General features: G+C 31.4%; 1 protein-coding gene across 4 annotated transcripts; it reads right to left on the bottom strand.

Moving 5' to 3' along the window:
- Positions 1-166: 166 nt before the first annotated feature.
- LOC105838651 (glutamate decarboxylase) lies at positions 167-25,778 on the bottom strand. Of its 4 annotated transcripts, none has more exons than XM_012684355.3 (11): positions 25,588-25,778; positions 22,824-22,913; positions 21,369-21,459; positions 17,983-18,219; positions 11,766-12,082; positions 11,206-11,457; positions 10,488-10,555; positions 6,711-6,789; positions 5,342-5,491; positions 5,014-5,208; positions 167-4,878 (listed from the first exon to the last, which is right to left on the bottom strand). In XM_012684355.3, exons 2-11 carry the CDS (start codon positions 22,878-22,880, stop codon positions 4,705-4,707), a joined length of 1,620 nt encoding a protein of 539 aa, XP_012539809.1. In that variant the 5' UTR covers positions 22,881-22,913; positions 25,588-25,778; the 3' UTR covers positions 167-4,704. The 4 variants fall into 4 exon arrangements, with proteins under 4 accessions (XP_012539809.1, XP_012539810.1, XP_012539811.1 ...); XM_012684356.2 differs by lacking the exon at positions 25,588-25,778 and adding an exon at positions 21,615-21,648; XM_012684357.3 differs by lacking the exon at positions 22,824-22,913 and having other exon boundaries at positions 25,588-25,777.

The following is a 25,778-nucleotide window of genomic DNA, read 5'->3' as shown; positions in this document are numbered from 1 at the left end:
TTCTTTGATATCAAATCGAAGTAACTTAAAGTCTAATTGCTTTTTAAATTATAAATAAAAATTTTTATCCAAAATTTATATAGAATATATGTGTTGTTGATATATATTATTTTATATTTGATGTATTAGATTTTGTAAAATTAAAAAAAAAAGATTGAACCGAGTATTAATTTGGGATAACAGCAGTTTATTAGACATTGATATACAGTGGATAATAAGGGCAATTAGGTGTAGGTGATATTCGAACAACATAATTGTGTGCCAATAAACATTTCCATATCGCCGCACATACTCTTGACTTTCGCTTCTCGTTCACATATCAACGATATCTTACGCACACGCATGTACATATATATATTTTTTTCTATGTATATATGTATATATAAATGTATTTGTCATTACAGTATACAAGGACAGCTTTCTCCTCGAAAGTATTTCAAGGTTTTATCGCTATACACTAATCAATACTCTCATCGTTTGGAAGACGTGGGACTTTGTTGTTGTTTTGCTTTATCACCAACTTAGACCAATAATTAGACTAATCATTAATGGGATTGATAACTTCTAAAGTCGGCGCGATAAATCGCCGGTAAAGGAACTTAGTTACATTAATAATTTTTATCATAATGAGATGGTGTATCTCGTTAATACAATCAAAGTGAAAGATTTATTCAATTACATATATACGTATTTCTCGTCGATGTAGACTATCGAAGAAGACTTTTAAGAAAAATGTTAATAAAATGATTAAAATTTAATGTAACATATTATAAAAGCAAAGTGCACATACAAATACAAAAGGTGACATATGGTAAGAGTGCACTATAGAAGAATATAAATTGTGCAGTACATTTTAAAAATATACGACATTTAAATATGTTTTATATACGTGCATAATATTCTACCTAAGAATTAAATGTAATGCTTACATTTTAAAAGAAGTTATGTTTAAAATTTTATATCGCGCCAACAATATGTAAAATATTTACGCGCATTAAAATGGCATTTTATATACAACTTTTATAATAATACGATTCACTGATTACTTACAAAAAATAATATAACATTCGCAATTCTCAATTGTACAAGTACTATAATTTATCTAATAAATTGTTACTTTACTACTTCACACTACATTAATGCTAATATTCATTATATAGACCGCAAATATGTGTACAAATGCTTTTTACACATTTCAAAGAAAAATGCGGTATCAAAAACATGTCAGTGTATGTGCTAATTGTTCAAGCAAATTAAGTTGGGAGTCTACAGAGACGAGTATACTTTTCGTATAAATATATTACTCTTTGCTTAAAAAACGATCATTTACACGGGAATTAATAAGACGTGTATAATCACGAGAGAGATTCGTTTATGAGTAGCATTGATTACTATGTCGGCAGTGCCAACGACTATGTCTAAAAAAACTCGCAACGCCGATAGAATTATGAATAATAATTAACAATGATTTGATAGAGTTTTTCTTTACAGGTATCGGTTTGCTGGTCAGATGAATTGTTTAATTCATTTTCTTTTCGAAAAATACATTTTGTCCCTTCTTTGGCGCATAGTGATTGCAAATAAATTGCTTGAACTCTGGTCAACAAATAAACTGTTTAATAATTGCTTTATGAAAATTTTTATATTTTTTTATGCAATAAGTAATAAGTTTAATCTCGAAAAAAATCTTGAAAAAAAGTTTAGAGCATTTATATCTTTCAAATTAACGTTTATATGTATATATTTCAAATTAATAAAAATAAGAATATTTATTAGGGGTTTTTTATGTTTAAAATATAAATGGAAGAAAATATATTTTAAAGTAAAAAATAGATTTTTTTATTTTCTCTTACCCAAGAATGTAAACATACTTTAAAATGAATTACTTTCCTTTTAGTGAATTTGCCTTTATTTATCTTATTGAGGCAGAGTTCAGCATATATATGTATATATAACGCGCTTCATATTTTACACATTACAAACATTTCAAATTGAATTGACATCACCCGCTATAATCCGTCAGCCAAGCGCTTTTGTTTAAACATGTAGGATAACATCTTTGGCATTAAATTACAGGTAACAGGATATATCGATTGCTTACTAATTCGATTAATCCTGTATTAATTTAATCCCGGCACTAATTGCGGTTCCCCATCTAAATGTGTTCGTCTAAACTTAAGCTAATTGTTACGACGGCACGGCAGTCGTCGGCAGAAAAAAGAACGCGACATAATTTGAAGATGCATGTGTACATAAATACACTTATAATTCTTGTGTATAATTACATCTAGATATTTCATTACTTACTTAAATACCTTTTTTGTTACTCCGTATTGGCGAGTAAATTGAAATCTATTAGAATTGTTCTATCGCAAGTGTTGAACAAACCGAAACGCTTGTCGTCATTCGTAATAATAAATTCACTATGTTTGTAATATTACACAATTATTTGTATAATGTAAAATAATCACAAACGTATAAGAGAAAATCAGTTATTAATACATAAAGAATTTCAAGAAATTACAAGATTATAGTTTCTCGAGAATCAATATGAAATCTGCAGACCATTGAAAATGATTGTTGCATCGTACAAATTGTTGTAACGTGCAATCATTACTTTCAATAAAGTGTTTATAGTATTTGAATGAAACAATTAATAAATATTTTTAAGAAGAATCGACGAACTAATTGTAAGTGGCAACCGTTCGCACGAATACTTGAAAAAGCATGTACTTTCATGGGTTTGTGTTTTGTATTCTTAAAATTTCAACACTAAATATATATAATATATGCTTTGATATATTTATATATTTATACTTTATATATATATATATATATCTATATTAAATATATATTAGTACTCTCCTTTCGATTAGAACTCGTTTAACAATAAATTATGATATACATATATTTTGTATATAATAGATGAAGTATCCTTCTCATTACGTTATCTTCGCAATCAATAAATTATAAACTCCATCAATATCCCAACAAAATAACGCTTGATGTTAAATCTATTTTCTATGGAAAGTAATATTGCATTAATGTGTTATCTATCCCTAACGCCACGGCGATAGAAATTTTCGATTCCGTAGCTATTGGCTGACGATTCGTTGCAAATCGTACATTGGGGCAGAGCAGACTTAAGCTCCGACAGATTAGCCACAGCGCTTACAATTTATATTCTAAATAAATTTTTACACTGTTCGAAAACAGAACCACTTTCGTTCCAGTGTACTATGGACAAACTGCAGATTTTGATTGAATTATGATAAATATTTTTGTATTTATCGCGTATGATCGCGTAGTAATTTATTTTCGTACAATTTAAATAATTTTGTATAATTTTTAACAAACTCGTCAAACAATTTTATCTACTATAATTAAGTGATTCAAGGCCGGCATTTACTTGATAGATAAGTTTACCAAGAAGTTAGAACAACCGTCCCTAAAACTATTAAAGATCTGAGAGATGTTTAATAAATGATTAAGGAGAAAGGCTAATAACGGTGTAAGATGTAGTAAATGGTATATAGAATCTTCAAATAAACTGTACAAAAATCGTCAACAAATTAAATATATTTAATGCAACGTATTTATAAATATAAAATATTCTCAAGAAGAAAACATCTTATAAATTTAAAGAACCATAACTTTATAAGCTAAACCTTTCAGAACCAATTTGATTAATATATCTCATCCACAAAAGTAATATATACAATAAAAATAAGTTTTCAATACAAATTTTGAACAACATTCTAATTCGCGTTTCACGATAAAAAAATTATTTGGGTGTTTTATTTGGAAAACGGATGTGTATACTATTATTGCTTCGATTAATGAGTGAATGACAATGTTATCACTTGCGTAAATATTATCGAGCAGAGCAAAAAATAACAAATCTGCGTAGCTTACGGCCGGAAGCACCTTTAACTTTGTAACTTGATTCATAACTTCGTTTTTTGGATATGCCGCGTATTTCATTTAAATCTAGAAAACTTATATACTACGTATATTTTTTTCGACGTGCAGATAGCTGTTGCAAACTGGTCTCAGGATAATGAAGCATTTAACTACACATTGACCCTTCACTAACATCATCGCCTTTTTTGTTCAATGATAAAATTTATCCCATTAAATTAAATTATAAGCTGTAGTACATCGATTCAGCCAGATTTTATAAAACATTTTATAGAACGATGAATGTAAACGTTTACTGGCAAATGCATAATAGTCTAAATCTCACGAAAAATGTTTTCTTTGTTTAATTTTACCAAAATTTAATTACTAAATTAATTAGAAATTGATAGTTTTACACTATGTGTAAAATTAAGTTTACAAAATTATATTGTAATATTAATAAATAAATAAAATCTTTGTCAATTAAAATAATTTACGTTATTAAAATGTGATTTGGCAGAAAAATAAAACCGAATATACTCAATATTTGTGTTTTCTTCTGTCGTGACATTAAAACCGCGTATTTCATCGTATGTCTTACGTTCGTATTGGTAGCTAAATTTTGTATCCTGAGCTTTAATTTTTTAACATTCTTAGAACGTGTCGCGCAAAATGTACTCATGGATGCGGTTTTGTCAATGATGTGTGTACCAGTCGGCTAATCACTGCACATCGTGCGTTTCCGGAATTGTTTCGCCTGGTTTACGCCTTGGTTTAATTAATGCCTATGTGTGGACAGATTTCTTACAAGTCATGGCCCAGTCGATCCATCTCCGCCAGGAGAAAATCGATGTCGGCCTCCGTTACGGCGGCACTGGAAATTATATTCCTGAAGAAGTTGGGCCGTCGGTCGTCCGGCTGGTAACCAACCATCAGCGTGCCAGCTTGCATCATGCGACCTTTTAAAATCGGACATATCTAGAAGCATAAGCAATTACTTCTCTTATTTTAAAACTTCTCCGACAGAGATTTCTGAAATTTCTAATAATAACAAATTTTAAATCTTTATCATATATCACATTTGCACTTCATATATCTTCAAACTCATCGCACCTCGCCTAAGATTTTTATTCTCTCCGCGGTGTGCGGCATGTTCCGCACACGCGTGGGCAGATACCAAAAGCTGACGTTCACCAACTCAGGCTCGAGGATCAGATAATACTTGTCGGGCATTTGTTTAATTCTCCTAACCATATACTCCGTTAATTCCATCAATCGATCCATATGCTTCTCGAAACCCTCTGTTCCCTAAGTAATAAAAGAATACATTTATTCTCTCTAGTTTCATGGAAATACAAAGTCTACGTGTTATTGAGGAGAATGCCGAGTCGATGTGAAAGCGTGAAATCGACTTTCTATAGAAACGTAATAGATTTTGTACCTTGGCGCGCCATTGCAGCCAAAGCTTGAAAATGTCATTGTGACGCCCACATTGAATGACCTTATCGCCAGTGTCGAACCTCACGTCGTATAGCTTGTCCTGCATAAACAGGTATTCCGCGGACATTTGGTTACAGCTGATCAGTAGCCCCTGTAAAATGAAAACGACTCTCGCTTTTAAAAGCGGACGAGGGACGAGCGCCTACAACATTTTTCCGATAACATAGCGTTTCCGGAATTGTTTCGCCTGGTTTACGATTGACAGGTTGCCGGAGGAGGAAGAGGGCGAGTCCGTCTGGGTCGATACGACGCTTCAACACATGCGCGTGAGGAGGAATACTCAGGATATTGAATTTACAAAATGGCGGATATTCCGCACCACAATGTTGCACTCCATTATTGGCTCCCCATTGTTTTACACGTGATTGTTTTTTCAGTCGCTTCTCTGAAGTTTACCATTTGTAAATATTCATGTGGAAAATTTTAACGTAACGTTTACATAAAACTAACGAATACTCAATTTTCCACGGGGAAAAAGTTTTTTAGTTCCTATGTTTATGCATTTTTGTTACTATCACTGTTTGTCATCATTAATGTTTGACAAGTAGTGAAAAATAAATATTAATTGTGGCAGATATAAAAAATTAATATTTTTATATGCCTAACTTGTATATAGATTTGTATCGTTAAATAAAACGGCGTGATTGCCAATGTTAACAAAGCGTCCCTTGGACACTGCGCTTCAACGTCAACGCGGTCCGACAAAAGCACGGCACGTTCTCCCCCGGATATCTCGCGGCAGCCGGTGCACGGAATTTTAATATCCGAAGGGGAAGTTCAGAGTTAGCAATAACTGAGTCGCGTGGGGGGATAGACCCTCCCCGTTGGCGCGCCGTAGACGGACGGCAACATATGTTATCTCTTAGTTTAATTAAATTCCTGTAGTGCCGAGCACCCCGGCACGTAGGTCTACCCCTCGGAATGCGACTAGTGTTGTCTCGTTACCCTTGCGCGACGCAAGAATTTCAGTGTGTTCGGAAACAAGAGGGATCTCCAAAAGTGCAACGTCTTGAACATATCGCGGATGCACCGTTAATATTTTTCTATTATTTTATTTCAATGTGCATTTTTTAATGTCTCCATTGTAAGAATGAAACACTAAATGAGGACAAATTAAAACGACAGAAATCAAAATATAAGTCTTCAATAAAAAGATATTATTAATAATATTTTTAAGTATATAACCTTTTCTGTTAAATTATATCCCTAATAATAATTAAATTTAATATTTTTGTAATTTAAAGATTTTTGTTATATTAATGAAAGTATTATCTAATTAATAATCAATAATGTCTAATTTTATAACTTACGTCTTCCTTAAAGTGAATAGTAGAACACTGTAGCAAGGCTCCCATAAGTTTATGCGGATTCCATGTTACTGAATCAGCTCTGAAAAATTATTATTAAAATTTTATTTTAAAAAATGTATTTCTCTAGTATGTGACGTTTTAAAATATTTTCTGAAAAGCTATTGATTTAAAAAAGCTCTTTATTAAAAAAAAAAATTAATTTTTGTTATTCTCTTGAATATTAAAAGTACCATCAATTTTTTGATAAATGTAGCAATTTTGATGTATATTAAGAAGAGCTTATTTTAATTTTACTTATTAATATATAAAAAAGGTCTCTGCGATAATAACGTATATCAAATAAGCCGTACATTTTACAAATAATGTAGAAAATTATTCTTCTTTTGCCTTATCAGCAACCTGTCGAAGCAAACCTTCGCCGAGCTGACTGAAAAAGCCAGTCGACCTCAGCTGGTCGTCAAACTCTTATCCACTCCCACGGGAACCAATAGGGGATAAAATATGAGTTATCTTCCCGCCGTGCCCACGGAAGGGGGTCTATCAATTCGAGAGAAGAGCTATTAATATAGCCACGGGATCGGATTTAACTCCCTGGTCCTCGGAGACCCACTCCGACGGTAAAAACCTCTAACCCTTCTTAATCCTTGAAAAAGCATTGTGACATGTGAGATCCACATTCACATTCCTTGACCCAAATTTGTGGTTTGTTTTAGGCACTTTAGCGTTGCATTTAATAATGCACTTTATTTGAACAAAAAATAAATAAATCCGATAAAATATAGTAAATAATAAAACCAACTAGTATTGTTACAAATGCTCGTACAATAGATAAAATTATGGGATTGTGAAAAATTGAAAATAATACATGCAATTTTTAAAAATAAAACTTAGCTTTAAATACGTAACTTGCGTTTTCTATGATAGATATTTGATACTTGGCAAGTGACATGTTTATCGCGACGCCGGTTCCGCGTGTTGGCTGAACATCCTGTGGATGATACGGGGGTACTCTTGAAGCACCCTTGAAGCGCGATTCGTGTCGTTAGCAGACGTTGTCCATTATTCACTCATGTGCATCTTTCTTTATGTTACAGATCGACACACATTTATTTGATTTAAATAGTACTTTGATTTGTTTGAAACAAATAGAATTCAATCTCCCATATAACACATTCTTTCTTATATTATCATTACTTATTTGTATTAACGTTTGTGTTTTTTATTTATCCTTCGTTATAATTTCAACCAAATTTATAATTGCATATTTTTTTATATATTAATATAAATTTGACAAGCAAAATAAATATTATAAGACGTTTCTAATTTTAAATCTAAATGAACATTAATGTATTAAATTTTAAAGACTTTTAAAAATAAAACATTAATTTAGATAAGAAAATAATTACACGTATTTAATTAAATTATTTTGTAATTTATTATTATTTGTAATATTTATTAATAATAAATAAATTTAATTTAATAGAAATAGAAATTTACGCTGTATTTTTACTTAAAAATTTATTACTACTTCTTATAAAATGTTTAGTAGAAAAGAATTATCAGCTACAAAATTTTTTCTTTGCACAGAGACGTATTTAAGAAGCGTGTATAAAGGTTGAGTGATTAATGCGATTCACAGCTGAAGCTGGCGCGCATAGCGCCCTTCCATTCGCTTTTAAATTCGTCCAAGGTGCCAACCCCAAAAGCCGCTCAATATATATTACAGGGGATGTTAATTACCCGCACCCTTAGCGTAATGTGCACACACTATGTGCGGAAATTCTATGTTCGATAGCGAGAGAATTACGCTTTCAATTCAGTAATTATTAAAAGAAGACGTTAACAGAAGTTAATCTCTGTCGGCACGGTAAGTGTATTTTTGTAATGCGAGATAAATCTAATGAAACCAAGTCAGACATTTTCTTTATAAAGTCGAAAGTTACAAGATATTTCTGTAATGATGAGGATTAAATAATAATTAGACTTCTTCCGAGAGATTAATGAGAAACTAGGAACTTGTAATTAAGAACTTGGAGAGAGTTGGTCCGACTTCTATTCTTAACAAATGGCTCGAAATGTAAACTTTGAACTTTGAACTTCACGTACACCCGCCGCCTTCGCCGATCTACCCTTTTGAGCGCGATCATTTCAACTTTATCGTGAAGGTGAAATCACGGCGTCCTTTCTCGATTCCGGAACACAATCTGTGGCGCGGGTGCGAGGGGGGCCAGATATGGAGGAAAGAGGACCGGCCAGGGAATGAGGGAGGCAGTTCTCTTTGTACGAGTTTAATCCGGCATTGTCAAGGCACGGGCTTTTATTTCAGGCTTGCGGAGGAAGGCACCGTGATGGCATGGCGCCGCGCGGCGCGTCGATATAAGAGGAGAATTCTGTTCTGTAAATGTGCTCCAGGGAACTGATCCAGCTGTTGCTCATGCGTCGGATCTTTCTATGCGCGCTTTTCGTTTGCCATTTTAATCAAGACTTCCAGGAAGGAAGTCCCCGTCGCAGTACAGTCCATGCAGAAAAATTACAAACGTGCATCTGTCATCGATATAGCGAAAAAAAAGTAACTCATAACTATAACAATTTCCAAATACATTTGCAATAAAAAGTTAATCAATTTTTTAAAATAAGTATAAAAGATGTTTTGTTCATATAAACTCGTTACTTTAGAAAATATCATCATTATCATATTAATAATGATATTATTATACTTTAAAATAGATAAGACACGTTAGGTCTCTCAATATTCTTAAAAGATACTGTGTGGTGTAGCCTGATAGACGGATTGCCATCTCTTTCTGTACATAAATCATTCCCGAGAGACTTCTCGCACCGATTTTCAGGTCAGGGATTGTCTGACTCGAGGGAGCAGATGCGCCTGGATGCAAATCGTGGATTAATCTCGCCAACCCTATGCATGTCTCGTCCATACCCCTGACCCCTATCACAGTTTGAAGGGTTCCATTGAATTCGTGTCCACAGATATACAAGGTGAATCAGAAGTTGAACATTTTATCGCGGATATTTTTACAATAGATGTAGATTGCACTTAATTTTATTTAATAAAAATTCAATTAAAAGTCATATTGTCTTACAATTTTTAACATTATAATACCAAGTTTAAAATTAAATTTCTCTTTCTCTGTAAAAAATATTTTTATTAAATATAATATTTTTCTTTGCTTTTTTAATATTTATTCAAATTTTTTGTAAGATAAAATTGTTTTTAATGCAAGAAATTTTTGCGCAATCTGACACCATCCCCTTCGTAGCATCCTAATCGCGGTTTATGCGAGAAATACATTACGGATTGACTGCCTTTGAGCATTCTCATGTAAAATTATTTGCAGCGTCTGACGTTTGAATCACAATCACCTCGAAAAGGAACGTATCGATTTTATCCCACATTTGCGACATACACCGGATAGGAGGCGTTTTTCAAAGAAGTCCATTATAACTAAGCCCAACTAAGCCTCAATAAACTATAAAATACGTAGCTCAAATCCCCCTTTATTGAACGTATATACGGGATATTTACATTTAGTTATAAAAGTAAAATAGAATTGTAAAAGTAAGTAAGACAATAAACGTCTAATATTATAAAAAGTACACAGAGAAATAATAAGAGTGGATATAAAAATGTTGCAAATTATAAAATAATTTAATTTAAAAATAATTATAAAATTTCTTTTTTTTATTACGGGGTTTTGCTTTTTCAAGTATAAATTAAAATAAATTTTAATTCAATTCAGCATTTAATTTAATACTCACCGTTCGATACCGGTCAGTCTCGGATGCCTGTACTTTCTCGACAGAAGCAGTCCACCACCCCAAGCCGCCTATAATAGAAGTGAATATATATAATAATCATTCGAGAGAGACGATGGAATGTGAAAAATTAAAAAAAAATTAAGAAAAGTTATGATAAGAAGCATGCGATCGAAAATGCGAAATCTTTTTAGTCACTTCTTAATCCGATTTATAAATCCGGATTTTTAAAACTTTCCTTGTAGTTCATCTGCACGAATGTAGCACGGATGGCACTTGTGTCACTTCCCACATTTATTATTTACGCTAAGGCTCTTACGCGTTTGGCATTTACTAGCTTAAACCGTATTTGGATGGGTTTGATTTTATAAGCGCAGTTTAAAGCGGACCATATTGTTCAAGTCGGCTTTTGAAGCTATTCGATTAAATTAATCTTATCTCTCTTTTATTAATTATTGTATTTATTGTTTTATATAATTATTATTAAATAAGTTGTATGTGTAAAGTGAGAAATCAATAATTAATATATGTTTTCTTGTATTTATGATCAATAACTAATAATAGAAAGACTTATTTAATTGAAAACTAATGTTATATTTTATTTACATAAAGTTAATAAAATGTTTAAACGAAAATAATTAAAGTTATTTGTTTGGCTTACACTTAAACACAAATACAAGATAAATATAGGCATGTATACAAATTCTTAAGCGTTACTTACGTCGACATGCAACCATAATTTGTACTTTTGACAGATATCAGCAATTTCCGGAATCGGATCAAATGCACCAATAACCGTTGTTCCCGCAGTGGCATTTACGAAGAACGGTATGTGACCTTTGGCCTTGCGCTCCAGGATCAATTCCTCCAGTTTCGTTGGAATAATGCGACCACGCTCGTCGCTAGGCACCATCACGCAATTATCCGTACCGAGGCCGCAAACGGACGCGCATGATTTCACAGAATAATGGCACTGTAGGCATTAAAAATCCACACTAATGATGAACAACCTAATCAGTTTCCTGTTATGAATAAAACTTTGACACTAATTCTTTAAAACTTATGTAATTTCAAGAAATATTATGCTAATTTCATAAAGGTTTTTTTATAAATTTACTAATACTTTTTAATATTTTTTACACGATTCCATTATGATCATTCAATTTTTCTGTCAGTTTTTATTTCCTGCTAACAGTTTTCAAAAGCTGTATTTTATTTAAAGAAAATTTTTGTAAATATAAGAAATATAGTTTCATTAAACGTTTAAATTCAAACGCGAACCTGATCGGACGTAAACATAACCAGCTGTCCTCCGATAGCAGAGAGTCCTTTTTCTTTATAGTACGGGAACATCTTGTGCCTGGCCGCGAGAAAGGCGTAAAGATTGCTAATAGATCCTCCTGGTGCGAGAATGGAGTCACCGCAGTTCCAGCCTATAAGCTCGCGCATCTTTTGCAGCACAACATGCTCCATTAGAATGAATACGGGCGCGATCTCGTAGGTAAACATATTCGTGTTTGCTGTCGCAGTTAGCCACTCGCCAGCCATTGACATTAAATCGAGACCGCATGATAGCTGGTTGAAGAAACGTGGATGTCCTAAAATCAAGAGGAAACAATTCCCTCAAAGAAATATCGCCGTCTGATTTTGCAATCTGATCGCAATTCTGATTTGACAAAAAATTTCGCTAAAGTGCGTATGCTTGTCAAAAATTATTCGGAGGTGAATGAAAAATTAATTACTACCTTGTCGATAAATCACTCTACCGAACGTGGCTGCAGTGATTGTTGACAAGTGGTTCTTAATAGCAAGGTAATTAATAATGTTGACGTGGCACGTGTGCGAGTATTATTACACGCGATCTTGTAATGTCGCGTAAGTTAAAAGCACGCGAGAGGAAAGGCGGCAAAAGAGAGAAAGACAGAGAGAGATTTAAGCTCCTCCCGAGTACGTTGTCATCCGCCCGGCTGAACATCGCGCGAGGATCAAGCCTAATGCTTCTATTCGATGGGAGCCCAGCCTCCTGATGCAACTAGGGGAGCAAGTACTTTATTTTCGCTCTCCTTCTGACATAAATGTCTAGACATTTCAGCCTCCTAATCCGCTATTTGCGCTCCGCGTTAAACTCATTTACAGTTTAAATCAGTATTAAAACATTTATAAAAAGAAAAAGATGCAAATAGGCATAATAAATTACAAAGGGGAAAGAAACGACTGATCGAAATTTGAGAAAAAAAAACCTATTTTCTCTCCCGTGTTTCATCCGGAAACAATCAATGGAACACAGATATGAGGAACCCTACGAGCACCTATCACCTTTCTTGGGATAGTATAAATCCCTTGATCCTTGAAATATGATGGATTCACTTCGTTGAATATCCGGTATCGAAAAGACTTTGGCCCTTGTGTGGCCCGATAATCTTATGCTTTACCGCACAACACGCTGATATATCAAAGGCATTGCGTAAAAATAAAACAAACTTATAAATAAATAGCAGACAGAAATTTTGACCAAAAATATGATTTCGAGTTTACGGCAAATTGTATTGAGTAGACCACGTATCTATTCGGCGGTACACACACGTACTTTAATCTTCAGGTTTTACGCAATGATTGACACATGGGCATCACGAGCTACGGACATTCCCCTTCACCGGCGGCAACAGTCACGGATTCGACGCGTGGTAAAGTCGAACCGACGTTAAAGGTCTAGAAGGATAATCTCCGATTCTCGTCGGAGGATTCTCTTTACGAACGCGGCCCACGTACTTCCATTAAAGATTTTCCGTTAATGGAAAACGATTATGCATAAAATAATAGCGGATTTTCCTTGGAAAAGGTTTTATTTCATTTCATTACCACGATTGTAAAACAAACGATATTCTTCTACTCATTAAATATGATGTGTTATGTATCTTACAATCACTATAATGCAAACAGTTTATATTCCTTCTGCCCTAAAGCTTAATTTATATTGATTGCAAATATATGCCCGATAGATTACTTTCTCATTTATCTTGAAAGAAGCTTGAACTACTTCAATAATCTTTTTAAACGACTACACAGACTGTTGTCGATCGAAGCAAATATCAATGATTCGACGCGAAAATCGCCTCGGACGCGATATCAGATGGTGGTATTTGAGCCGTTTGTCGAACTGTTATTCGCAATTATCTCGGTCCGTGGATCGTGGCACGCGTCCGGTCGAGGGGTCTGCGAGAAGACGATGTTCTCTCTTCCCGTCTGGCAGAATCGCGCCGTGGCCAAGGGTGGAGCAGGGTTCGATGATCCGCAGCACCCGCATTTTGCGCGTCACACGCGTCGCTGCTCGACTAGATTGTTTGCAGAGGCTCTCAAACGCCGCACGCGCATATCGTCCGGGAAAAACAAACACGTGCGACCAACTAGTGCAAGATAAGCTGCTTTGGGTTATGCAGACTTGTGTCGCGAATTCAGGATTGTACGAACAGTCCTGGCATTTTCTTATAGAAGACTACATTGAATTAAGTACTCTTATCTCTCTCGTATTATTAGCTAACATTCCAGTTTCCTAATTGTAATTTCTGTCTAATTTTTAAAGAATTTAAATACAATAGAAAGTAATGCTAAACAAAAATTAATGTAGTCTTACTTTAAATAAAATAAAAATAATTGACCAACGATTTGAAGAGAATGCGTTTTATTATATCTTTTATTTTGCAATCATATGTTTGCATTTAACTAAATTTTTAAAATTAACTGTGCATTTAAGATGTCGGTTTTCAATTGTACTACAATAAACGATTTATTTCAACTGCGGTTCTTCTAGCAATTGTTTCGTGGCGATTATGCTATCCAGGGAATCATTTTCCGACTAATTTGCTCCTGCCCTCTCTTAGTCGGGAAAAAGAGAGAACGCAAGGAGAACCTGCTCGAAGCAGGCCGCGGTGATATATTATAGGGCTCGGGATTTGTATGGAGCGAAGTGTGTAACTCGGGCTTAACATTAATGCTGCACGATCAATCATACCGCTCATAACGAAGGTAACATTGTGCTTGGCATTGCTGTTATATTACGTCCATAAAACATTTTGCAAAATATTGTGTCGTAATATGGTACTTGTATCACTTTGTCCATATTATAAAAAAATACAATTTTCCTTTTACTTTTACGTAAATATTGCGTTATTACTGAAAAATAGAAACATTTTGTAGTTATTTTACATTACGATAAATGTATCTTAGTAATATTTATTTATTATTGTACGATAAATCTTATAAAATTAATTCTTTCCAATTAGATAACTTACGGACAATCGAGTGTAATGCCCTTTTATTTCTGCCAATGCAAACTAATGCGTTACGTATTTTACATGCCCGGTATGTTCGATCTTTTTCAACAAAAACTATGCCCGAATACCACCCACGTGATACGGCGTTTTTCGCATTCCGTGACGAACCGATTTGCGCATTCCATGACGAACTATCGATATCAATTTAAATTCCTCCGCCTGCAGCCCGATGCTGCCACGCCAGAGCTTCGCGAAATACCGCTATCCCTATATCGCGTAGTGCACCCTCTGCAGCTGGATTTCGCTCCCTATTTACTATTTCCCCTCTACCCTACTAAGAAAAATCATGTAGAAATGGCTCTTAATTACACCAATCCTATTGAAATTCGCCACCCCGATAGTGCCACGTACAAACTTGCGCTAGCAATAATAAATGTCGTAATGTTTTATTAATAATAAAACATTAATGAAATAATTTTAATTAATATAATCAAATATTTAATTAAGTAACATTTAGTAATTATATTGAAAATAATAAAATATAATAACAGTTATCAATAAGTTACTAAACAATTACTAAATATATTTAGTTACATTAACTAAACATTTATTTAAAATTATTTCACTAAACCTAATTATAATCTAGGCTTGATCATTACTGCCAAATTTTTTCTCAGTATACGAATTTTTTTATGATTTTTTTTTTTAATTACAGTTACGTAAAAAGTTACTTTTATTGCTTAAGTTATTTATAAATGTTTTACTGTATAATCAATTGCAATCTATAAAAAAATATTACCAAATATTCAGTTACACAATAAAAAATATAGAATTATACAGAAATAAATTACACAAAATATATATACTATAAAAAATATTTATACATATCTAAAGTTATGTGACCTAGAAAGAATCACATTTAGAGACAGCTTGAGCTTCTTTTCAAACAATTGGAATCTCGATATGTCAGATTTCTCGCGCTTCTATAAGTTTTGTGGGTCGTAGTAAATGGAGCATGAATTTTTATGTGTTTTTGCATCGTGATGTTTTCAGTATTAGATATGTGAGTTGCATATGTTTGTTTACGATTATTATACATTTATAGAAATTTTGTCATTTAATCTCGAATCGATTGAGTAACATTTTGTCATTTGTGCGACTTTGTAATTAATAAAAAAATATCCTTAATAAACAATTAAATATATAAACGTTTGTGTTCAAAATAATTCATATATTCTACATTTCTACGTCTTTATGTCTTTCTTCTTCAGAATATTATTAAAATTGCTTGCTGTCACATTTTTATTCTCTATACGTTTGTCAGAATACTTTGAATTGCATTGTCCTATTGCTATTTATTATTGATATTTATTAAAAGACTTTTTCCGACGATTACCGCTTTCGTTACCGTTATCGACACCTTTCAACATATTTCTGATATATCTGCCCTTTCGGAAGAACGACTTTTGCAACTTTATCGATACACAGTTGATATTCTTTATGGATAGGATGTTTTACTGTAGTCGAGCGTAAGTTTTCTCCCTCCCCGATATAACGAAGGGTTCCCGAATCTTGCGGCATATAATCTAATAACGAGTTTTTGTCGGCACGTATCGTGCACGCGCCCTTCGATACCCGGGGGATGATCACGCGGCCCTTGCTTCCTTTTTAGACTGCGGACAAACGGGATTCCTGGTCTAAGTTTAGTTAGGTCTGCTCCATTGTGCATTACCATCCATTCAAGCTGGTAATCGAATCCTACCGAGATAGCGAACTTTCGCACGCCGTGGGAGATTTGCGGTTGACTTTTGGTATTTCGCCGAGCCTCCATATTGCTACCTAGCCGCTTCGATAAATCGACGTTATTAATACAAGATTTCAAGTTAAAACTTGTATATAATGGATAATGTATAACGGACACATTTATTTTCCTCTTGGCGTATCATTAAAATAAAACGCATACATAAAGAACTCGAAGAATAATTTATAAAAAATTATGATAAGTTTTGCAAAATTAAAAAAAAAAATTTTTAACAAGAAAAGTTGAAACTAACTCAATTTATGTGCTTAAATAGATAAAAATAATATAAATATTTAATTATATACATTTCTAACAAGATTACTTTGATATTTATATGTTGATTAAAAATTCAATATATTATATATCTAATTAATCATCAAATATGAAAGAAAAGACCTTACTTCGTGTAATCCTTTTATAATAATTTATACCTAAGTATAAAAATAATGTATGAAGCAGCTTTTTCTATAAATATTTCTTGTTATTTCCGCTAATACGAGATGTGACACAAAAAATAATAGACAGATATATCTGTAAGTATTCTATAGCTGTCGGGTGTATAGTTATCGCCTCTGTGCCTATTTATGAACGACATCAGTGTGTCTATTTCGAGGGTTGGCCGATAGCCGTCGGGTTTCATTGACAGTGTCTGTCGCTACCTTATCTTCGCCCCTGCGAGCGCGTATGCTAAATTGAATATGAAATTATGTGGCTTATCGCCCTAAGGGATAGAGACGTGCGATAGCATGGCGTTAAAATGTTTCTCTCTTGGTTGGGGTACTTGCACTTTTGCAATATTTTTTATCTACTATCTCGGTAACATCATGCATTTCACATGTTGACGCGAGCTTTAATAATTTCAACTAAATATTTTTATTATAGAGATTCAAAAATGTAAAGTTACTTTAAAAATATAATACATTAAAAATTTTTTAATTATGCAGAATATAATTAAAATGTTTAGTTTTTTTGCGAATATGTAAAGTAACAATGAAATTATTTTAAAGTTCTAAAAAGTAAGAAAATAAATAAGTTCTGCGATAGTGAGAGTCAATAATTTTACAAAGATATTTATTTCTCTACAAAATTAATAAATGTTTTAAAATTTAAACATTTAAAATTTTAAAACGTCTTTAAATAAATGAAATTACATACATTTAGTTATTTTACAATCTTAGTAATTTTTTATTTTAAAAAATTTAAGTTTTTTATTTTGCCAAAAATTATATATTATTATATTTATCAGAACAATTTTAAAATTATATACTGCATATATTTTCCAATATTAACAAAATTATGTAAATTTATTAACAACTTGCTTACAGACATAATTAATTAATTAGGAGAATAGATTATTTAATTAAAATTTTGTATTATACCCGTTTTATGTAAATGTATTAAGAAAGTAAAAAGAAAATATTCTTACCAGTCTTTACTTGATACTTCAAAGTTGTGGAACAATCCAGTAGAAGCTGTTGAAGGGTCAATCCGGTATCAGGAACTTCTAGATCGAGCAGACGCATCATTTCGGCAGGATGATGGAAATCGAGAATCTTCGCATTTCTATCGTTCGTTGATTTGACGAAGTCTAGCAAAATGTCCACCACCTTCATCAAGAACTCTCTAGTCGCCGGATAACCTTCTGCATTGTGCGGCAGAATATCTATGAACAAGAAAATATTGCAAGCGCGGATTCTTTGCTTTCGTTTATTTGTTAAATACAATATTACAATATTCATGACTGTAAAAATTTATAATGAGTATTTACACATTCATGCATAGACTTGATTTAAATAACATCATTAATAATTTTTCACATTTTGTAAATAAATTATATATTGTAATATTTTCTTAACAAAACCTTATTATTCTTAAAAAATAAAGTTAATCATAATTCATATTCAGTACAATGCTAAAGATATAAGATAACTCTCTAATTGTTGGGATCAAGTGAAATCTCTTCTACCATAGCAATTGATAACATTGACAAGATTTCTTTCATCTGTTACTTCATTCGACCTACCATCGTAACTTTGATAGCATCCCCGAAGACAACGCGAGATTAGAATGATTTCACCTCATCAAACAATTGAAAGTATAGACCTATATTGACACACTCTCACTTGTTTGGTGGGATGACACCATCTTATGCATATTCTTCTTCTTTCTTCTTCTCTGTTTACAACGAATTCTTGCTGATATCTTGACACTATGCTCGTATTAATACAATAGCATGCAATTCATTGCGTTATGAAAACCATGCACAATATAATTATTCCATAAATGGACATAATTTTTAATTTGAGCTTTATAGTTGATATTAGACATTGATAATAAAATGTATGATAAAACTTCAAAAACTACATTTATACATTAGGTTAACTAAATTTGTAAGTAAATAATAAAAATTATATTAATATAAAAATATATGATTTCTGCATAAAATTTTACATGCAATTTAAAATATCAGAAAATAATCATGAGAAGAATATTATAGATTTAGCGATTCAGCAAAACTTGATGCACGAATTCAACACCTATAACTAAAAAATTTGATAATTTAACAAAGAAAAGTTTGAAAACAATAAATTGTTAAAACCATTCTTTACTACAATAAAAATTGCTAATGTACATAAATTTTCTTCATTTTAACAGCAAAATGCGTCACTTCAGCTAATACTCTTTATTATAAATTTTAATACATATATTTGATTATTTTTAATTTTGCAGAAAACTGTGCTCTGTTGATAAATTGACTGTGCTATTATAAAATATATAATTAATTATAATTTTATTCAGCTATTAATTATAATTTCATTCAACTGTAAAACTTTATTATAAAGTACAGAAAACTGGCAGATCTGCTGAATTAGTAAAATTTTTTAAATTGTTTTAATAAATCTTTTTTTTCCATGATTATATTTCTAATTGCGAGCAAAGATCAAGATAAGACAAATATTATAACATTCCCTAATTATACATGCATGCACATGCTAGGTAAATCACTGAATCATACAGATTCAATGAAGACAGAACAAAGTCATTGCAATGGAATATTTCAATGCGTTCGTGGTAAATCCTGGGTAAATTGAACTGTCCTTCTATCGTGGCAAAACCATAAAGTATCCCATGAAGTAAACCATCCCCTCGTTTCCCATTGCATTAAGGTGATCCCATGGATAAACAGCCAAGCTACTATGAGACTTTGCTTTTAAATTATTATTTAGCATTTTAAGACGAGGTAACAGCAGTGCGAACGAGATTTCTTAAAAAGATACAAAATTACGTCCTTATCTTAATTTTTCTTAATATTGTCAACACATTACGTATTTTAATATTTTAAACAATATACTAATAATACTGTACAAAAGAATTTTCAGAATTTTGAACAAAGTTTATGTGCTCCTATGCTTTACTAACTTATATATATATATATATAAAATAAATGTAAATAATAATTTTAAAACATAATAAAGATTAATTCTAAGCTGTAGCTAATATTTGCCAGAAATAAAAATTTTAAAGAAAGTCCTTTGACCAATAATATTTCTTTTGAATGGCTTTGCTCTTCGATGGATAAGAGTATTTTTTCAATGATCATAAGAATGCTGAATAAAAGCCGGCTAAAGAAAGAGGGCGCACGAAAACTTATGGTGAATTGCCTTGAGCCTATGGTTAGACAAGAGAAATCCCCAGCTTCCAGCGGTCGGATCTAGCTAATCCAGCTTCATCAATCTAATGTCCAAAGACCTCCGCCTTTTTCTCGAGGTTTATAGCACTTTTCAAGATACAAATAAGCTCACAGCAGTCGTTCAAGATTTCATTACGTTATATTATCTAATTGGCGTCTGTTTTACTTACTTAATTAACATTTTTCACAATAACATATAAACATCTCTACTTAAATAAAGAGTTTTAAATCCGATATTTTAAATGCAAATTATATTACACGTATTCCAATTTCTTAATTCTTATATATATAAAATCTCAATTTTCTCAAGTGTATTGCAGAGCTCCGAGTCCATATATCCATGTGCATTTGGCACCAGATGTGTCTAGACCCTCACGTTTCGACTTTAATCAAAGCGCCTTCTAAGGGTAGTTACACGCGGCAATTAGTCACGCCGATTTATAAGCTGGATTACAACCACAATTTATAGCAATACTGTAGATTTCGCGTTACAACGTAATTTGGTTAACGACCTCGAGTGAAATTTTCATTTTCATGCGAGATTTACGTTTATTAATGATTTAAAATAAAAATCATTGTAGCAAGAATTCGTTGAAATGTTCAGTTCTACGAGCGGCACGCGCGTATCGTTATCGCCTGCTAACACTTCTCGACGAGAATGACAAACCCTTCCGCCTCCCTGCGGTGTGTAATCTGTCCTCAGCCACTCGGCACCTACCAACCTCTTCGGAATAATTCTAAATCCTCTATTATTATGCACCCTTCCGACCGACAGACCTCACAAAATCAGGACAATATTGTGACTCTTGGATTTTGCTCTTAAAAAGCCAAGCCTGTGTTTGCATAATATAGATAGAATATATCGCATGCGCTTTTTTTAAATTTTGTATATCAATCTTGACAACCAGAATATAATGTAAAACGCTAATTTTATGAAGATTTTATTATTTATTTGATAATATATAAATTATTTTTAATTAATAATAACATATAATTGAATAAAGCAGCATTCATGCAGCATATATTGATTAATTGTTTGCAGGATATTTATTTTTATATCAAACTCATGCAATATTCTAATAAATATTAACTAAAGGTTACAATATAATTATATAACTTACCCGAATACTTCAAGTTGCAATGCTCTTTAGAGAGCGAATAAGTATTTTCGGAACTCATTAGTCTGGTAGGTGAATGCGTTCGTGCGAAGTTCTGAAATCCAAAACAACGAGGTTCTTTCTTCTCTACACTTTACAATTACGTGACGTTTATTCAGCTGGATTAATTTTTAGCAAATATTAAAAGTAGACTTTTTAGTCAGAATTTTTATTTATTAACTTAAATTTAATCCGCTTATATAAACTAACCATTTTAAATATTACAAGTATCGGCAATCGTTTGCTGGAAACCAAAAAATTAACACGGTTAGCCTAAGAATCCCTTACGATAAAAATTAGCGAGATATGTCTCGTCGACAATGCTTCTACCAATACTATACTCGTCCACCGGTGTGGTTATGAATATATACCCATTCACATCACATAAACATTGGGTATATTACTTCCGCGTACTACGGAATGTTTCGGTTTCAGTTACGATTTGACTGTGGTATCTTCGCAAGACAATTATTCCTTCGTAACTTTAATTGGTTTGACCGATAAAATATAAAACAAGGACACAATTAGCATGTTGCAAAAGCAATAAGATACCTGAACCAAATAAGGCCTCTACTTAATATACTATACCTTTTATACAAGCTTCACGGAACTCTATATATATTGAAATAAATCAAGTATAAATAAAATTTCTATTCCAATCACAAAAATATCAGCTATGTAGACATTTGTAAGCAAAAAAACTTTAACTCAAACAATGGGAATTATTATATACTTATAAAAATCTAATAAAATCCAAAAAATAAATTAAAAATAATAAAGAAATTGAAAACATTAGTTTCTAATTCAGTTTTAAAGTAATTATTAATCTCAAGAACAAAATCTTATAAGGTTTACTTTACTTTTAAACATTATAATTATTTTTAATTTGGTCTTTAATTAATCTTTCAATATTTAGGTTTATAACTATTTTTGAGTATAACTTCGACTTCCCAAAAGTCAGCAACATCGAAAGCCGTTATTCTCCAAATGAGCTTACACATAAACAAATAATAATAGCCAAATCTTATTTAAGTATATTATTATTTCGAAAAGAATATATTTTCCAAAAAAATAATATATATATTTTTGTAATTTTTTACAGAAATTTAATAACATGTTATAACAAACTTTGTAGTAAATTTATAAAAATGAAAAAAATTATTCATCCACTTTATCACAAGTTCTATTTTACTAAACAGACGTTGCAGCCGATTCAATTCCCTCTTTACCTAATTTCTGTGACATCTTTTAAACATATTCTAGGAAAGCGTGTTTTTAAATAGTAAATTCAAAAGTGAGACTTATTTAGACCTTATTCAGCTATTTAAATTAAATAAGAATATTTGATAAAAATATTGTCGACGTCAATCTCACTAAATGAGCAGACATAATGAATGATGTGCAATGTGGATGCCTTACATATAAGTATTCCTTGATCGCTGTGATTTTAGTGCCGATCATTTGCACATTGTCCATGTCTCTGCTTTGTGTCCCTCGCCTCAACAGTTCCTACAACAATCAACAATAGGTTTCGCTTCAGTCACGACGTACTGTGGCGTCGAGTCTTCGGCGAGTTTCAGCGTGATTGCGAAATTGTTAAGCGAGAATCGCCGTGTTAACCATGTAACCGCGACAGGCTGAGCGACTGAAGAAACATGGACAGAGAGCAGTTTGTGGTCTTTTTTTTAATTAATTCCTAGAACACAGAGCTTTAGCACACTTTCATGACCGTTTCGAAGAATATATTATGATGCCAAGCTGACCGATACACATTTATTCTTTTCTGAATGAAACATGTATATTTTTAAAGCAAAAATAGTATTAACATTTATTAATAGACTCTCTGAAGCCGTATGTATAAAATAATGAAAAGATACAAGAAATTTTAAAAAATAATTAAAGTAAAAATCTAAAAAAAATTTTTTAAATCAAATATATTTAAAAAAGTTTTAAAAAATATAAGAACTGTTGCTAAAATAAATCATAAAGTTAATAGAAAATATGGCAAAAAAGATATAAAATAAATGATAAAATATTATTATAATATGATATTAGCATAACTATAAATAATTTACAAATGTAACGTTAAATAAGTGGTTTCAAAAATATATATAGAAAATAGTTAAAGAAATTATCTTTGATTTGTGTGTGTGTGTGTGTGTGTATGTGTGTGTGTAAGTATGTATGTGCATATATTAAGTATTGTGCTTTCGTATTACCTATAAAAGTAAATTTTAAAGAAAAATAGTTATTTAAAGAAGAAATGTCAGTAATTAAAGATGCAATATTAAGAAAGCATAGGACCATGCTCAATCCAGATATCACAAGCAAGACAAAACATCAAAGACAAAAAGTTAACTTGTAAGTAAAATATAATAAAGTCACAAAGTCTAGAATTCATAAAAGCAAATAAGGAATAAAATTTAACTTATCAATAACTACAATAAAAATATGTAACTGTAAAGTGAAAAAACTCGAACCATTAATCCCTTTGTGTTCTAAGTTTGTTTAAAAATTAACTTTCTTAAATTTCTCAAGCAGCTCACTATGCTCTCTGAATCAATAGAGCGGTCTTCGATTTATGAGAAATAAGCTGAAAAGACACTCTAAAAGACATCCACTGATTTCCTTCAGATAACATTAAACGTGCAGAAGAAAATGTAAAGAAGAGATTAGAATGTATATGAAACATACATGATTAATGAATGTATTGAAAGAAAGAATATATCATTTTATATACTATGTTATATACTATATAGTAACCATTAATTTTTTTGTATCTATAATAAATATTAACGTTTTTTATTTTAAAATTCAAAAATATACGTTTATAGTGTACATTAAATTTTTAAAGTTTAAAAGATGCATTCTCTTTTGTATTAACAAGAAGTTTTAATAATTTTTAAAGAATTATATTGTTAGCATTATTATTTTATTTCTTTTTCAATTTTCTTATAAGTATTAATTTTTAAAAAACTTTTATTAAAAATATTATTAATATTATTTCACATAGTTATTTTATTTTGTGTTTTAATTTCTTTGTAGTTTTTCTTTTTTAAATATTCTGGATCTTTAGTTTTTAAAATTTAAGAGAATTTTTATATAAATTCAATAGCAAAAGACATGTTTTACATACAGAAAAAAAATTAACACTTTAATTTGAGAGATTAATTGTAAATAAGTTGTTACTATAATAAAAATTAAATAAAACTATATAGTTAAGAAATTTAAAATATTTAAAATAAGTAGGATTAAAAAAAATTAAATTATATCTCTCTTAAGTGTTTTTAAGAATTTGAAAATGTTATCAAAATAGTATCTTTATGTACACACAAATTACATTATTATATAGAAAGAACATTTTGCTGAAGAATTTAATTTTCAGCACTGTATGTGTGCGTGCGTGCGTGCGTGCGTGCCTCTGTGTGTGTGTATGTATGTGTGTGTGTGTGTGTGTGTGTACACAGATCTAAAAATATTTTTGTTAGATTAAAGTAATTATAAAAGATATTTAAACTAACTGCTAAGATACCAAAATGTTTTATAACGTTGCTAATCAAATTTGAACTTTCTTTAATTATTTTTATAATGTAAAATTATTTTTAGATTTGTATCTAACTAAATTTTTAGAATTTTTGCAAAACTGTTCTCTTCAACTTATAATTTAGTAATTTAAAGTAATTTTATATTAGTAATTAACTTTATATATAAATATTAAAGATTAAATATGTAATCATCAAAAATTTCTAATTGTACTTTATTTAAAATTTTTTATTATTAAAATATCTTTTTTATTAATAGAAAAACTATTTAAATTATTGTACATATTTACATTTTATTGCTAATTAATTAATTTATTCTAATTTTAATCATTTTTTTAAACACACACACTCACTTTTATTCTCTCTCTCTCTCTCTCTCTCTCTCTCTCTCTCTCTCTCTCTCTCTCTCTCTCTCTCTCTCTTGTAAGAATACTGTTCAAACTCTTTTTCTAATCTTTCCTATATCTTTGAAAATTTAACATGTAATTATATTTTTATTAACAAACACATAGAATAATACATTTTCAAATTGTAAAACATTCCTCGATGATTCTATAACATACATAATATCAGAAATTATAATTGCAAACTAGTAAGAAGGAATAATCTACCTCTTGGTACAAACTTTACTTTGTACTCACTTAATCTCGTCTTCTTCTCCGCTGGATTTACTATGTGACCGGATGGCTTAACTTGTGATGTCAATGAAGGCTAGATTTTGCTTAGAACGAGTGTAGATTTTAAGGGTGAAATGCCAACGGAGCTAAGCGACGGGCTTCAGGGTGGTTTCCAAGGGACTGCTTCGTGCCGAAAACGCCTGGGCGACTCTCGA

The sequence above is a fragment of the Monomorium pharaonis genome, chromosome 4 (assembly GCF_013373865.1).
Source record: "Monomorium pharaonis isolate MP-MQ-018 chromosome 4, ASM1337386v2, whole genome shotgun sequence".
NCBI classification, from domain to species: Eukaryota; Metazoa; Arthropoda; class Insecta; order Hymenoptera; family Formicidae; genus Monomorium; species Monomorium pharaonis.
The sequence above is the reverse complement of the archived record's forward strand: the minus strand, read 5'-3'. Positions and strand labels throughout refer to the sequence as shown.